General features: G+C 34.7%; 1 protein-coding gene across 1 annotated transcript in view; it reads right to left on the reverse strand.

The window, feature by feature from the left end:
- The window catches only part of DOCK2 (dedicator of cytokinesis 2), a 286,898-nt gene that overhangs the window by 231,383 nt on the left and 38,476 nt on the right, over positions 1–17,039 (reverse strand). Inside the window, exons 23-25 of the mRNA XM_080554755.1 lie at positions 16,203–16,311; positions 8,398–8,468; positions 7,691–7,797 (exon numbers count right to left, since the gene is read on the reverse strand). Of these exons, the coding sequence (XP_080410881.1) occupies positions 7,691–7,797; positions 8,398–8,468; positions 16,203–16,311 (287 nt within the window). The remainder of the gene's footprint in view (positions 1–7,690; positions 7,798–8,397; positions 8,469–16,202; positions 16,312–17,039) is intronic.

The following is a 17,039-nucleotide window of genomic DNA, read 5'->3' on the forward strand; positions in this document are numbered from 1 at the left end:
CGAAACATATTAACCTCCATACCCATCTGTAAGCACTAATACAGAGCAGGAACTAGAAATTGATACCTCGACAAAAAATGTGTCAATGTAATCTAAAAGCTTGTAGGAGGGTGGTTTTACTGTAGGGCTTATGAAGACCAATTATGGTAGCACTCATCAGGACTGTGCAACTTATCTGACAAAAATCCCTATTCTATGACCAACTACAGTGAAAACTTCTGAAAACCTGGAACTACATACCAGTAAATTCAGATATTCACTTCAAGGCTTCCAACTTTAGGTTCATGTGTAATTTAATAAAACCAAGTTTCAAAGGCTTTTTATTTATCATTTTTTTTAAAACAAACAAACCCCACGTTTTCCTGTTATCCCAATTCTACTTCCTTAGAAAAAGCTGTGAACATCAACGGGTAAAGGGAGAGAACTACCAGTATATGAAATCTAATTATATTGTAGGAGCCATAGACAATACCACTGGGTATTGACCTTGCTATTGGTGAATGAACTTAACTGGTACTCTAATGAACTACTTAGAAAGAGACTAAGTGTTAAAGCCTGGAGGAAAAATGGATAATCTGAAAAATGCAAATGAATAGACTTCATCGTAATTGGCACTTTAGTTAAGTATATTCCATATTCTCAGCAGAAAAAAAACCCACTACCTCTTCTAGGTAAACGTGAACTTTAGTTAATGATACTGTAAATTATCATGCTGCATAGTATTTTGTAATACACTACATATGCTTCCATTCTTGTTAATTACTTTCCACCTCATTGCTTCAAGTAATGAATCAGGCATTGTCCACACCCTACAAACAGTGTACTAAATATGATGTATTTTACAATCAATTGTATTTGATGTAGAACATTAAAAGCTGGCTTTTGGAGTTTTATTTCTATTTTAAACTATGGTCACGTACAAGAAGGACTTGTTTGCTCTTTACTGTGCTCAATATTAAAATAGCACAGCAGTGTTTTTTTTCATACCACTATAGTATCAGTCAGATAAATAACTGTATATTGTTTTTTTCGCATTACACAGTGCCAGAAATTAAACATGTTGTGGACTTTCCCCTGCAATACTTACAACTTGCAGGTTAAATCTAAACAATATGAAAATACATCATAAATGCAAATAATCTTAAAATATCAGTTACTAGTAAAAACACCCTGTAGTTATCCCAAGACTGATTTTCTGCCATTAGTAATGTAGAGACAGTTTAGGTGAAAGGAAAATTCTAAGATTATTACCCAAAAGACAAGCTCTATGATTAAATGGCATAACGGATATTAAGGTAATACTACTGAAGCAATAGTAACTTTGTTAGGTAGTCACAGTAAGTGTCAGAGGGATGACAGATTCTTCATGGAATGGTCTCATGAAAAGGAAAACATACTTGGAAGAGTCTATTTGACCCTCACTGGGTTGCACTGATGATAGGAAAAGCTAAGTTCCCTGCACCCCACCAAAAAATGCATCCCAGTGAATGGAAATTGTCAAATCCAGATATGTGTAAACTTAAAACTCTTAAAAAAATAAGAAAGAAAAAAAAAGACATCATTCCCTCACTTCATCAAAACATTGAAATACAAAATCTTTCAATGAATATTCTCTAGTTAGCACAAATATTCTCTGATGAGCAAGAAAATGACTTACACATCATACAATTTAGCTTTATTTCAAAAAGATATCCACCTGATTTCTCTATTTTGGGAAACTGCCTCTTCAGAGGATCATCTTTAATTTTAAACTAATAATTAAAAACATCAGCTGGTATTTCCCCAGGCTCCTCTACAAACACTATCATCTCAGCATTGTTATATAATTATATATTTCATATTAACAAAATCATCTTAAAGTAGATCTTGTGCATATAATCACCATATACATATAATCACACTATGATTTGTATATATTAAAAAATGCGTAGATTTTCACTCTCAGTTACTAGAGCAAGTTTGGATCACAATGACCTATTCAGATAGGCAGGATTTTAATACCCACTGTGAAACAGCTAGGCTGGTAAACGTTTTAAATAAGTATTATATTCTGCATTTACAGTCCTCACTGCCTGGTTTTGCTGTCAAGTGTTTGATATTAGCCAAAATTGCACAAGGAGGTTCTGTACACTTCTAAAATTTATAACTAAGATTAAATGAATCTACTAACTACTCGTCTGGGAAAAATTAAAATGTGCCACTTATCTGGTCAGCAGTACACAAAAGCTCCACTTAGTTCTTTCACAAAAGCTCCTCAGAATTAAAAATATTTTTAGCAAAACTTTTTACACATTATTACCCTAAAAACTTCAAAATGGAAAATATATACCCTTTATATAACTTACACCATAATCTGAGATAGACATTTAACATGATATAGCAGCTATGTATTTCTTGACTTCAGACAAGCTGCATTTACAAGCAAGCAGCAATCTATTACTATTATTTATCTGCAAGCAGTAAAAGCTTTACAGAGCATTATGCATTAACAGACTGCAGCTAAAGCAAAGGACTGTTAGAGTAATAAAAGAAAAACCATGCTAAGCAGACTATAATGGTAAATGGATTTGAATCTCACTAACTTTTGACTAATAGTCACTGAAGAAAGACAACCTTTAGAACTGGAAAAAGACTGCTTTTGCTTCTGGAAAATTTGCAGCAGATCACCAGCAAAAAGCACCAAAAACAAAGCATCAAAGTAAGGTACTTGCCATGTCATGGGAAAGCAAACCCCTGACTCCTCCTTTGAGGACCTTATAGAATATAGAATGGAATTTGACTAGAAACAAAACCATCTTATACAAGAGTATGTTCCAGATCTGGAGCTGGCAGGGAGAAACCACACATATGGCTTGGAAAGTGACTAAGACCACAGGTTTGGGGCGGGAGTTCCGGAGATCAAGAGCAAAGCAACACACTTAAGCTCTGACGACCATTTTTTAACTGCTCTTCAGAACTATAACCCTCTGTTATCTTTGCAAAATCAACCTTGTTATATTACATACAGTTCCCTTATGGACCATTATAGATTGTTTAAATATATGACAGTAATGGTTAACTACATGCAAAACCCAACCATTTGCCCGAAGCATGTTGTTAAACATCAGACCAGGAAATTTATGCTTTTAAGTTTAAAGCCAACCTAAGTTATGAGTGTTAAATACTCGCATTGCAGAGATCTTAATATATCTAACAAATATACAGACACATATTCATTAGCAACAAGACATAACCACCGCTTCATTATCATCTGCAGAAGCCTCTTTAAAGTGACCTGATTTTCAGCTAATGTGATGACTTCATACTGTGGACAGTTGCCAAACAACATTTTATACAGACTTTAAACTAAATTCTAAAGCAATACTTACAATGAGATGATTTTCATGTAGCTGTCAAATACATATATCCAAAGTAAGCATAGTAAATATGGGGAAATTTTAATGTATTTTAGATAAAACAAAAAGGAAAGAAAACCTGCACATCTCTATTCCCTTCACCTACCAGCAATTAGTTCAATATTCAAGTCACAAATAATTCTACAGTGGTTGCACAAGACAGAATAAATATAGAAATGACTTTTCATTTACTATTAGAATATCAACTAGAGTGAATGACTCCCATAGCGTGAAAAATAAAAAATCGAAAGTTTGTAGAATGGCTAGATTCCCCAGAGAAACACACTTGCCACATACGAACATATTCTTCAGTAAAGAGCTGAAAGAAAATATCCTTCAGTGCAACTAGGTAAAAGTTACAGGCTCTTTACAGTGGGATACCATTTCAGAACTATGTAATACATCTAAGAAAGAAGGGCAAATGCATCTTAGGACAAACTGCAGATTTGAAGGGAGGACACACAACAAGCACACAGACTGATGAGAAAAGCATGATATAAACAATGCAAGCAACAGCAAGAATTGCCAAGGATGGCTGAAACAACAAAGTCTCCTACCTAGAAAAGGAATTGTAAATTGCCCTAAGCATTGATTAAGGGATACTTTAGCCATTATGCACTGCAACAAATAAAACCAATTGTTTGGTTTTATTTAGCCAAAATTGTATTTTCCTCTATAATTCTCTCCCTATCTCCCTTACCTTTTATTTGCCTTCCCCCCCTCCAGCAGATGACCACTGTCTGAACACAGGATTCAAGATGTACTTGTGCACTGGTTGTACAGTTTATTTCTTGTTTAAATCTCATTTTACCAAACCAATACAGTCAGAAAATGCCATATACTCAGTGGATCCTGGATTCAAGGCTTGTTGGCACTAAACTGTACCTGAAAACATGGAAGTTCTTTATTATTTTAAAAAAGTTTTTTTTGTTGTTGTTGTTTGTTTGTTTGTTTTGTTTTTGTTTGACATTTTTTCAGCTTTTTTCAGTTACATCTAAGGTAAAACTCTGGTTGACAACAAGCAGCAAAATGCTTGGAAAGCATTAAGTATAGAGCTGTTATTAGGAAAACAGAAATAATATTTAGATGGAAGCCTCAAACCTAGGCAATACTGAAGGTGCCTACGTTACACTATTGCCCAATGGAAGTAGTCTGTCTCAACAGGCTGATGCCCCGAGAACTTGCCCTCTGACAGTTTGCATCAGCTTATAGAATACTTCAAATTTCACTTAATACTTCAGATATCGTTTTATTTCTATATTTGTCAATAAAACTGTTTCTCAAATACTACATATATATGTTGAGATTACCACCTTACCATGCATTTTTGATGCATTTGATCATTATTATACACCTGCTTGTTACCTGACTCAAATGCCCCACCATAAAAACATTAAATTTACTGAAAACAAGTGTATATTTTTGAGAGTGAAACACCATCTTCAAATCTGTAACTTATGCATTTGTGGAGCATTCAGAGGTCAATGCTGAAAATCATGTTCTAAATACTGGATTGGACTCTAAGCTCTAGTGCTTTAACAACTGTGTAAAAAAAAAAAAAAAAAACAAGAAAAAATTACGATGCTGCAGGATCTCCATAATAAATGCTTGTAAATATGATCTTAACATGTTTTAAATGAAGTCAACACAACATATTCTTCTGGGGTAAAATAAATGTCTCACATTATCATATAACATGAATAATAAAGAGACAGATAACTTTTCACCCTGCAGCAATCTGTGGAAGCACACACACTTAAAGAGACTGTGTAAGAATAAGGCAAACAGACACATCTGTCTTCAAGTACTATAAAGGGAATCCTAAACCCCCTAATTCAAATCCAGACATCCATCTTCAAGGGTTAATATTACTTGACATGAACATAACTCTTGCTAGCAAAGTTTGATTTTCAGTAGTTGACTTGTACTGACACATATGTACAGTTGACACGTATTTCTACCAAATGCAAGATCATAGGTGTTCCCATATATCAGTAAGGAAACTGACTGACCTAAATAACCAAATTAAGAATCATCAGCTCCTAAATTTTCCAGCAGAGCCTGCAGACAAGTAACAGTGTACAGGTCACAATACTTTTATGGTATCCTTCAATATAACTATATATATTGCAGAATTTAGACAGTTTAGGAAAAGGTGTAAAGAACTAACTACACTTGGACAGCTCTGTGCCCACCAGCACAAACGCAGCAGTCGAAGACAACTACTATGCTGCTGGTGCACTGATGTGCTGTGTTACACTGTTTAGTTCTTTTACTGAGCCTGCAAGCTCCTCCTATCAAGCCGCTTTTTCTTCTGATTTTGTACAGCATTCAGCACGAAGTCCTACTCCTGAACAGTCATAAACAATGTGGTCAAAAAACCACTTGTTTTCTTCTGGAGCATCCATAGATATGGAAGGAAGGAACTAATTGTGTAGTGTACACCAGGAGGAGCAAGGTGCAAGTCAACAGAACTGTGAAGCACACAGCTTATTTTATGTTCAGCTACTTGTTTCTGGATCTTTCTTAGGGATTTATTTCTTATTATAAAGGGTGCTGTTTTTCTGACCAGGACTCTTGATATATGAACCAATAAAAATGCATTTCAATGACAAGCTTCTTTAAAGAAAAATATCCAGCTATTGTTATTCCACAGCAGTACCTGCTCTTATTCTCTGGCTTGTAAGATTCACAGACAAAGATAAAAATCTGAATTTTTCTTCCAGCAAAACAATTATTTGGCTGGAAGTTAATGTATCAACACTAAAAACATAAAATTTAGCAAAATACAGGCAAAAACAAGTAGTATCCTCAGTACTATTAGAACTAGAATTACTCTGCTCCTTTAAATCTATAACTATTGAGGCAGATAGTTGGTTTATTGGAAATTGAATAAAACTGTCATTACCTGAGGAGCTGGGACTGGTATCTTACATACATACATGTTGCAAACATCATTAGTATTGCGCACACGCACACAAAAAGGACATTACTGCTTACAGTTAATTTCTCCATGTTAAACATAGTCAAGGTATCTAACTGAATTCTAATAAGGTAAAGAGTTCAAGAGAGTGCCTTATTTTAACCCAAATGTCTTTCAGTTTTGGAAGAGATTGTCTTTCTTTCTGGTCTTAAATGCTACTTGCTACAAGAAGCAGAGACAAAGCTAAGACTTACACTTCTGATCTTAGCAGATGTAAATGTAACCAGTAGTGCAATGATATATCAGTAAGTACTTGGAAAATAGAAATACAGTAAACTGTCTGAAAAAAAGAAGAAGAAAAGTGAATACAGGTCTAGATCTGTTTGAAAGTTAACTAGTTTGATCTGCTCTTAATAGTTGTAAAATAAAGTTGAATTTCTATTTGTCCTTGCTAGTTCAAACTGCATCACTCTTCTGGCAACACAGAGCAATGAGATGAGCAGAGCAGCCCACCCTCTCTCTACCCATGCTCAGTACTACTTGCCACTAACTGCTGTAACTGCAAAGTTCCCAGACTCATTATCTATAAATTGTCAGAAAGAAATTACAAGAGAATGGCCATCCATTTGAGTAGAACTTTTGCCTTTCAAAGCTCTTGTGGTCTTTTAACACACCAGTACAATGCTAAGATAGAAGTAAGCCATCCAGTCCACAAGAGTGGAGGCAGAACCCTTAAATGTCAAGATGAAGTCAACCACGTAAAAACCAGGCTTCTCTGCTAGGACTCCTTGAGAAAAAATTCTCCATCTGTGGCAGAACAAAGGAAAACTAAGCACAAACAAGGCCCATAAACACGTTGGTATCATTTTTTACTCCTGTTCTGAGAATGAAAAAAGACACTAAGATCTGATAAAAGTCAAGAAAAATACTGATTCCTATAAACAGAGGAACTGCATTGCAGCTGAGCTATATTACAACACAATCAGGATTTTTCTTCGACTGAGGCAGAAGCCTTATGTAACATACCATAAGCTGTCTTCACAAGGTTTCATTTCATGTTCCTATTTCACTGTAGAGTTTACAAATGGGTTCAAAAGATGGATATAGAGCTCCATCCATCTAACCATTATATCAGAGGAAAAATACAGAATTCTTCTTCTGAGACCTACCTGTTCCCTGTTTTCTACTAGCAACTATGCTTTGCACAACAGCAATCAGAGAAAGCTTAATCCTCTCCAGAGGTCAGCCTTCTAGAATTCACACTTTCTCAGTATCAATTCTACTCAATTTCAAACATGAATTGCACAAAACAGAAGTCAGTCAACATTTCCACACCTATTTATTTAAAGCCTTAAAGGCATTTTATATTTACCTTGTTTTTTAAAAAGGTTGCTGCGCACTATTTCCTTCATGGACTGCACTTTCTGCTTCTGTAGTTTCACTGGCGGAATGCAAGTGTAAAATTCATATAACAGTTGGCTGCATGTAAAGGAAAAGTGTCATAAATACAGTACAGATGAATTCATCACGTGTTAATAAGAAAGACAGCAAAAGCAAAATACTATATAGTTCTAAATATGTATTTCTTTAAGATTTAGATTTATTTCCCATATCGCACGTTAAAAAGATAATTTTCAAGAGAAACAAGATAAGGATGATCTAGATGTTGGCCATTTTTACTAATGTTTATTTCCTTTTTCTTTCAATGTAGTAAAAATATTCTTGTACAGTGGAGGCAATTCTTCTTTGACAAATAAAGATACCTATTTCTAACTGCGAAAATCAGATTTGGTTTTCCTGAATAGCACTTATTCAAGGGGGAAAAAATGATAGTGTTCACTTGCTCATTTCATTCGTGGAGTTACTGCTTAAGAATTGGGCCTCAATCTTCAATTCTGTCATTACACAAATCAAATGAGAACAACACATGTCCAGAGTTCTATCACTGTCTTGATCAGCAGAAACTACCATAGCTTTGTTGACTTAAACCAATTAATAATTAATTCCAGGTACAAATTAGTTTTACATTGTACACATCATGTGATAGATACATCTATTAAATGTTCAAAATCAGCTCACCTCAGTAACTTGGCATCAAAGACCATTTCAACATCATGAAGAACTGATGGTATGTACTTCAAAGCAGCAACCTGAATTGAAATACAAATTGTGTTCTTTTCGTACATTTATCTGTGCATACATCATACAAACACAACACAGAGCACTGAATACAAACACTGAAACAGAAACACACAAAACAAAGTGATAAATTTGGGCTTCTTCTCTCAGACTAAGATTTTACATGGCATTTTAATACAATTTCAACACAAAGCAGTACTTACACGAGGGCTCTTATGCTGAAGATGTTGAAGAAAAACTTCAATACAATAGCATGAATTGAATCATATTCCGCTTGCAAACCACTGGTACTAAGACCACCTTTATTATGCAAATATGTAAACTGAGCCCTGATCAATACAGGAGCAATTTGATCATAACCTATATCAGTCTGTCCCAGACATGTGCCAAGCAGAGGGCAGAAAGGATAACAGTCACCTAACCACCCCAAAGGCTACGCTTCCTGTGGAAGATGAAATGGAGCATCATGTCCCTAACCAATCATCTGCAGCTAAACTATCTGAGGTTATATATTTTCCTAGTCATTTCTGAGACGTATTTTGATAACATTGTGGAATCAGCAAACCTTAAAAGAAGACAAGGATCATGGACAAGAATACTCAAGCAAGTAATCCTCAAATTCAAAATCATCACTAGCATTTAATCACAAACATTCTCAAAGACTAACTTGCACTACTCACTGTCATAAAATTCTTTTTGAGCTGAAAGATTTTAGCCTTCACTGAATTTACTATTGAAGAAAACACTTGGAAATCATGAATTACATTAGCATGCTGCTATAAATCCAACTATACTAAAGAGAATAAACTATATAAAGTTTTAATTTGACTAACCTCTTCGTGGTCCAGATAATGCGAATTACAAAATTAATAGCAGCTTTACTTTATTATGCAACTTTTGGGTGTAACTTGCTACTAACATTTTGCTGGGAACTAAGTTACTGCAAAGTCTTCTATTTCTGATATAGCTCTGATTTTCCATAATAGGCATGTTCCACCTATGATACTTCCTGAGCTACTGAAAGAAATAAGAACAAATCCCCAAACTACAGGTTACACAAAGACTTACTGTCTTTTCTTCTATGTGATACAATGTACACTACAGGACTGATTAAACCCTTTATCCAATAAATGCATGCTGCAATTAGACACTGTTTTCACTCAGAATAGTGGAGTTTACTGCCCACCTTGCAAATGAGCATAGTTTTTGCTTTATGTCATTTGTTTACATGAACTGTAATAAGTAAAGAATGGACTTTCAGCTTTACAATGGCAAAACACGAAACCCAAATTAACTTTAAAAAGCCCAAAAAGGAGTTTTGCCATTAGCCCCTGAAGTCCATACATACTTAAATTACAATAAGTAACAAACTGAACTAACTATAAGCACGTGTGCGTTGTAATTATGAGCTACTGCTACACATCAGGGGAAGTCTCAGAACACTTTATATTTCCTGTAAACAAGGTAAAACAAATGATTTAAGCATAGAGTAAGTCATTAATTCAACAAAAACATTACAAAGGGCTCCACAGTGCTCTCATCATTAGTGTTCTTTAATTCTTATGCTTGCCTATACACAGGCCTAGCATTTTCAAGTGGTAACACTGAGTTTTGACAGTTATATGCTTCCAAAACAACACTATAAAAGCATGTTCCATCTGTCATAGTGTGTTTCAGAAATCACTGCTGATATCAAATCGCTGTTAAGTGATTTGATAGCTTCTAGGAAGAAACAGAAAAAGTCAATGATTTTAGTATGATGGGGCAAAAAGCTCCGTCTTGCTAATAAATACTTACAGCTATGTGCCACAAGAGATTCTCCCGCCATTTGAATAAAACTCAATACAACCTGTATGTTAACCCAAACAGCTAAAATTCTTCTCTTCTCCAGAAGAAACTGAAAAGGAAATTTTGAAGTAAAATCCCCAAAAGATACTTGAACCATGAGACCCAAGTCTTTGTCCTACACAAACTTACACAACAAAGAAAAATCTAGAAAATAGTCTCAAGCCCACAAAAAGTCATGAAGGGAATTCTCCCAACAGCAGAAGCCCTATCAAGAGGTGTAACTGAATCATAAAACAGGAACTGGAAAAGAATACTGATACTCCATAGGATTACTACATAACTTGGTGTCTAAAAAAAAAAACCAAAGCCACACTGGTGTGCATTCCTATAAAATGGAATAAATGGGGGGAAAAAAAATCATACTACTGTATGCCTGCCATCCTTTCAAAAAAGACCAATAACCATTTATTGTACTACTTATATCACTTTCCAGGCTGAAGAGAAAAGGGTAGGCTGCACTCAAATGATATCAGAGCAGAGGTAATACCTGATTTTTGGCTACTATAGAGAGAATTCTAACTCAATGTATAAAAAAGCATCAGAATCATATTGCATACAGTCAACAGGTCACAGAATCTCAACCACGAAACATTTACTTTTCCTGAGTTTCTAGATCTCTGTTTCATATAACCAGAAAAATATTTAAACTATCAGACAAAGATTAGTCCAAACAAGTATTTATGAATAGACCTTTCACATGCATAAACTGAGCATTTGAAATACATAAGCAATCCCACCACTACATCAATATTTCAGTTTGTCCACAAGAAATTTATGTACATGAATAAGACGACAGTTATGATAGGTGTATAAGATGTGCAAAGTAAAAGTAGAGCTTACTGAAATATTCCTAGTGGGCGACAGGAGTGTAAGTAACGAGGCAAGGCCAACAATAAATTGAAAAGCACATGAAAACACAATCAGCAGTAGGAGAACATTAGCAGGAATATCCCATTTTACTGAAAAAGACCAAGAAAGAAGTGATTTTCTTTTCAGTTATCAAATTGAAATTTTAATATGCTAATGGCTAGACAAGCTTTTGGTTTTGTCACTAAATGAGAACCTGTCTACTGTTTCCTGATTAGCTATCAACATCACAGTGCTTCTGTACTAAACCTTGCAAAGATGAAAGAGCTGCTCAAAAAAGTCTTAGAATCAAATCTATGGTAGACTCCGTAAGTCTCTACACTGCAAATTCCTTGTTAAAAACTTAGTCTCTCCTTTATTGGGAATAGGTAGATTAAAGTAAATACAATCAGGGCATTGCTTTCTTTGGCTCCTTTTTAGATATTTTAAAAAGGATAAAGCTATTGTCTTAATTTATTTCTATGAGAGTCTACTGCAGTACCTTAGCCAGCTTTTACTTGTTTGTTTGTTGTTTTACATAGAAATAATTCTTGATTCAACAAGAAAGAATTTGGGCTGGGGCAAAGATGTACATACAGTACATCAAGCTGGCTTAAAATACCTTCAGATAAAACTCTTCCTCTGCACACATCATCTCCACACTCATACACAACTCCAGGAAGGTCAAAGGAGTATTTAAATGCTGCTGCCACTTGAACAAGATTAAATCTTCTTCTGCTCCTATCCACTAGTACCTCTTTGAAACGGGTGAACAAAATGTATTCTCTACAGGACTGTGAAATAATGGGGCTATTTAAAACACCTGTACAGATACCTGTAAATCGGTAGACTAGAAACTAGTCCTAGGTCCAGTTTTATTTCAGTAATATGTTGGTGAAGGTATTCTACAATAGGAACTTCTGAATTTTGTTTTATACTAATTCACAGTTGCTCTGAAAGATGTTTGACAAAGGATAGTGCCACCAGTGACCATGAAATAATTCAAGCAATACTGGAGAGACACTAGGAATTTTTGAGCTGTTTGCCTTCCCATATAGTACCTATTTTGTATCTGTACAAGGAGGGAAAAGGGAAGGATGTAGCTACCATTATACTCAGATCTGTAGTACCATCTGAAGTACAATAGCAAGTATATTCATTCTTTTAAACTGCTAAGTTTCATTTGCAGTAATTGCTTTAAATGATGCACTATGGACACAACTGACCACTGCCCTTAATGAAGTCATAAAAATCTCCTAGTAAGCAGAACAGAATGTTCTGCATTCTTCAGACCTTAGAGATTAATTTTTAAGCAGGATACAGAAACTCCACAGCATTGTAGAGAATTATTTCATACATATACAATATAATGTTAAATTTATTTTAACCTTTACTCCCGACTAAGCTTAGTTTTTTAGTTGCCCTCTTTTGCAACATTACATTATACGTATTCAAGTATCCATGAGATGAAAAGAACATTCTCAGAAGCTACTGGTGCCTTGCTTCCTAGTCTAATTTTATTTGCTATCAAGGCAACTCTGCAACTTACTGTGCTGTCACATATTGTACACCCCAACCTAAGCATCACTGTCAGCACCTTTCCAGCCTTATTCTCTCAAAAATTACCTATGTATCTCTGTACCATTTTAAACTCATAGAATCTACTGCAGCATCATTCAGCAGCAGTATGGATGGGTCAAAAATGCGTGGTAAAGATTGAGAGGAATAAGATAGCATCTTCATACTACACTGTTTTCATGCTGTTCCGTGCCATAAACAATTTCTTCTTTTGATTCTATGACCTTGAGAATGTGTCATATGAAAGCATGCGTGGAATTGAGAGTACTGCTTACTAAAATCAGGGCCTAACAGCAAGCTGGGCATGGCCAACATTAGCAACAGACAAAATTATCTGTAGGTCAAATCTGATGCACCCACCAGAGAGACAGCACAACTTTTGGAAAGAAGCAGGGCTTTCACTTGTAATTTCAGGTTGAGAGCATAGGCTTGTCAGTGAAAAGGCACAGGCACAGAGCACAAATCAGATATCAAGAGTTTGACCTTATAAAACACTTCACCTGAAATTCAAAAATAATTGATCAGATTTTATTCAAAATAAAAAAGAGATGATATACACAGAGATACTTTGTACAAATCGTATCTGCAGAAGGGAAAGTTACCGAAAACTTCTCACTGCCCCCCCCCCCCCCCCCCAATCCCTGGATTCTCCTTTGAACTATTTGCAGGTTCTGGAAATCTATTTCCAGCTTTCCAGATTTCACAAGGTTTATCCTCAGAGGTATAGATTTTCTGAAAAACCCCGTCTAAAGACTACAAGAATTCATCAGCAATGGCTACAAAGAGGCAACTGATAAATGCAACAGAATTGTAATATCATGCTGTTGAGACAAATTTAAAAACAAAAACAAAAAACAGGTTACCTCTACTATTGAAGAAGACCTGGACTACTTCAGTATCATCATCAGTGAACTAGTTAGGTTCCGAAATTTTCATTTTAAAGAATTACAAGTAAATATGTAATAACTCTCCTAAAAGGAGAGGTCCTTAATTCTGCACATCCACATAGAATCTCACACTTGTGAATTAATAACATTCCCAATCTTGCCTACCGGTGTTTCTCTCTTTACAAAGCAACATTCCAAAACTTGAAAACACTTCACCCTTCATACGAGTGCTTTCAAACATCAGAAAATGCCCTGCATCAGCAAAGTTAGGATATTGAAACAGTGATCCTAATTGTAGTAAAATGACACCATCACGTGATGCAGAAGTTGAGAAACGCATTCTGTCTGCATCTTTAAGCCAAAGAGGTAACTTCATCAATTCCATTAGTATCAAAAAAAGGCTAATTTGGATTTACATATGAATTTTTAGTTTACCTACAATAAACTAACAATTTAATCTTTTAGTTGTTCAAAGCTTATATAAATAACACTGGAAAAGAGAAACACATTTTACTTCTTGAGCTTTGAGAAAGACAGATAAGTCAAAGTATCTATTCACTTCAGCTAATTTTAGAACAGGACATTGAAAAGCTAGATTTTTATTTTTAAGCTTTTCATAAATTTATACAGCATGTAACAGATTAGAAAGTAAGATATCACTCTGAAGATAAAATTAGTTAAACTGAAACAATAAAGTGCTTCCGGCACTGACTAGGCTGTTCCATATGACATGTAGTTTTAGGAACAATCTTCCCCTGACTCAATTAATATTCAACACAAGTCTGAGTATGACTGGTATCAATAAAAGTGACTCAGAAATTACTACCTACTAAAATACTCATTTCCAAGTTTCTGAGTCTAAAAAAATAAAATAAAATAATTAGCAGAGACCAAAAGACACTTTAGATTTCAAAATAATTGTTTACATTTTCCAAACTAAACTTCACAGGTATTTGGGAAGTTTATAAGGTATAACACCTATGAAATCAAGTGCTTTTGTAGTATCTCTGAGAAATAACCTGTCCCTTACCCTGCAAATTTAAATAAGCACTAGTACAATGTTTAACATCCCAAAATTAAATGGGAAAAATCAGTATTGGTTTTAGGCAGAGGCAGATTTACAAATCTATTTCCACCCCTTTCCAGTCCATTTCACCCAATGCAGAAATGATCTCCAGTTTTCTGGCCAGTTACAGACAATTCTCATCTACCTGCCAAAGAAGGAGGCTCAAGTACCATAACTGAAGTCTCCTCCAAATTGTCACTGAGATATATATCGTCCTTTGTGAAAGCTATTGTGACTGACATGCCTATTGAGTTTACGACAGTTTTTTTTTTCATTTTGTTTTTCCAAGAACCTTATTTCCAGCAGCAGGATCTTAACTACAATGGGATACTTCTCATTCCATTCATGCACTGACATGACATGGCTCTCCTGAGTAGCATAAAAGCCACCAAGATCTATTTGGTAGATAATTAACATACTAATACAGTATAACTACCACAAGAACAAACATTGTTATAAAAACAATCTCTTCCAGTATTACTTTTGGTTAGAAACTTCTTCTTCTGAAGTTTTCTGATTCTGATGCTATGTCTTTCAAATGTTTAAACTATTCCCCCGAACATCTGTGCAGAAGTGTCAAATAACCACAGATAGTATCTGAATTGTTTTCAAATGCTTTTAAAGCATTACTATAATCATGGCATTATACAATTGAAGTAATACTGATGTTTAGCTGTTTCGCAGGCATGCATCATTCCAGGCAAAGTGTCAGAGAACACAAATCTCAAGACCATCATTCACCTGGGAACATTTATTCAAGGTAGAAAATTTTTCCAGTCTTCTACTAAACCTCAAAACAGAAGGAATCAAAACACAGAACCAAAGGAAAACTCAAGTCTAATAAAACAATGAGTTCAGGGAAAGAACGTATGAAGCATTAATACTGCAGTAATCCAGTAAAATCTTCTGTTTTTGGCCGTAAGCACACGGCCCTGGTAACATTCTATTTCAATATAGAACTACATACCAATTGTTTTATATTAATAGCCCAATAGTTCCTGCTTTTCTAGTTTTCTTAAAGCACAGGGTTCTAAAACTTAAGAATAATTAACACTGACATGTATGGGAAACACTAACACTATTTTCAGTTAAGTAACTCACCTCCAAAATGCTGATACTATCAAGCTTACTTTTCAAACTAAGATGGTAGAATACCTGTTCAGCACAACTTGAAGAAACTCAAGAAATGCTCAGCTCTTACTGGAGGCTTCACTTCCTTATATTCCTTGAGAAATTCTACCATCCATGTTTTAGTTCTTTCAGTCACTCATTGCATGTTTGAAATTATATAAATTTATCTTCTCCTGACCTTTTCTACTTCAAATTTACTAAGGAACGTGATCTTGAATAAAGGACAGTTACAAAAGAGAAACAAAAGATAAATTACCTAAGACTGTCTTACCCTCAATTTCAAAACCAAAATGAAACAAAACAATAAAACACCAAGGAACAAAACCCCATACAAGAAAAAAATCTAAAAAAAAATAAAATAAAAATAAAATTTCCAAGAACACACCAACCTGCAACAAAATGGTAGTTTTATGTTGGCTTTTCATCAGGTTGTTGATGGATTCAAAGAGTCTCCTCATAGATTCTTCAAATTCTGTTTGCTCTTTGCCTTCATATAATCTGTCAAGACATGCACTGTGTTATCATTTCAGAATCAGGAAACTTTCATCATTCTAAGTGTACCAAGTTTCAAAAATAACTTAAAAATAGATTTTAAAAGTTGATCCAATATTACGTACATAGATATTTCCCCCAATTGTTATATCTGTTGTTCACTGTAGTAAGTATTCTTCAGCTTGAGCACAATGTAACAAAGTTTTCAGATTATTTTTTTTTGAAAAAAGCCTCTAAATAATGAAATCTCATATATTTGAAGTTATTTAAATAAAAAAAAAAAGTTAACTTTCCAAGTGAGGATCTGTCTCAGCTCTATTAATTCAGAAGATTCATCTCAGAGAAGGCTATTCTAAACCTTCAAAAATTAATCCTAAATCCCAACTTTTCTCAAGGGAATAAAATATACAAATCCATTTTTCCCACATTTCCTCCTTTTTCATAGTCCAGTCTGACAGTCTTGACTGTGAAAAGTTAGATCACAAAAACTTGAGACAGATATTCAGTACCAGAAGATACTGTTAACTGATTCCTTATTTTTTTCAGCAGCTATATTCTTACAAGAACAATTACAGTCTGTAATAATGATTGTCTAACTGAATATAGAGTTTCAGACCTTTGGTTAACTTTGGTTAAGGTTGTTGTAAGGAAAACTAAAACAAATAGATATGTACAGGTACTCGCTTGAATATGCACCATATTGCAACAACTCCATTTATCATAGACTGTCAGAT

Source organism: Anser brachyrhynchus, assembly GCF_964034855.1.
Source record: "Anser brachyrhynchus genome assembly, chromosome: 14".
NCBI lineage: Eukaryota > Metazoa > Chordata > Aves > Anseriformes > Anatidae > Anser > Anser brachyrhynchus.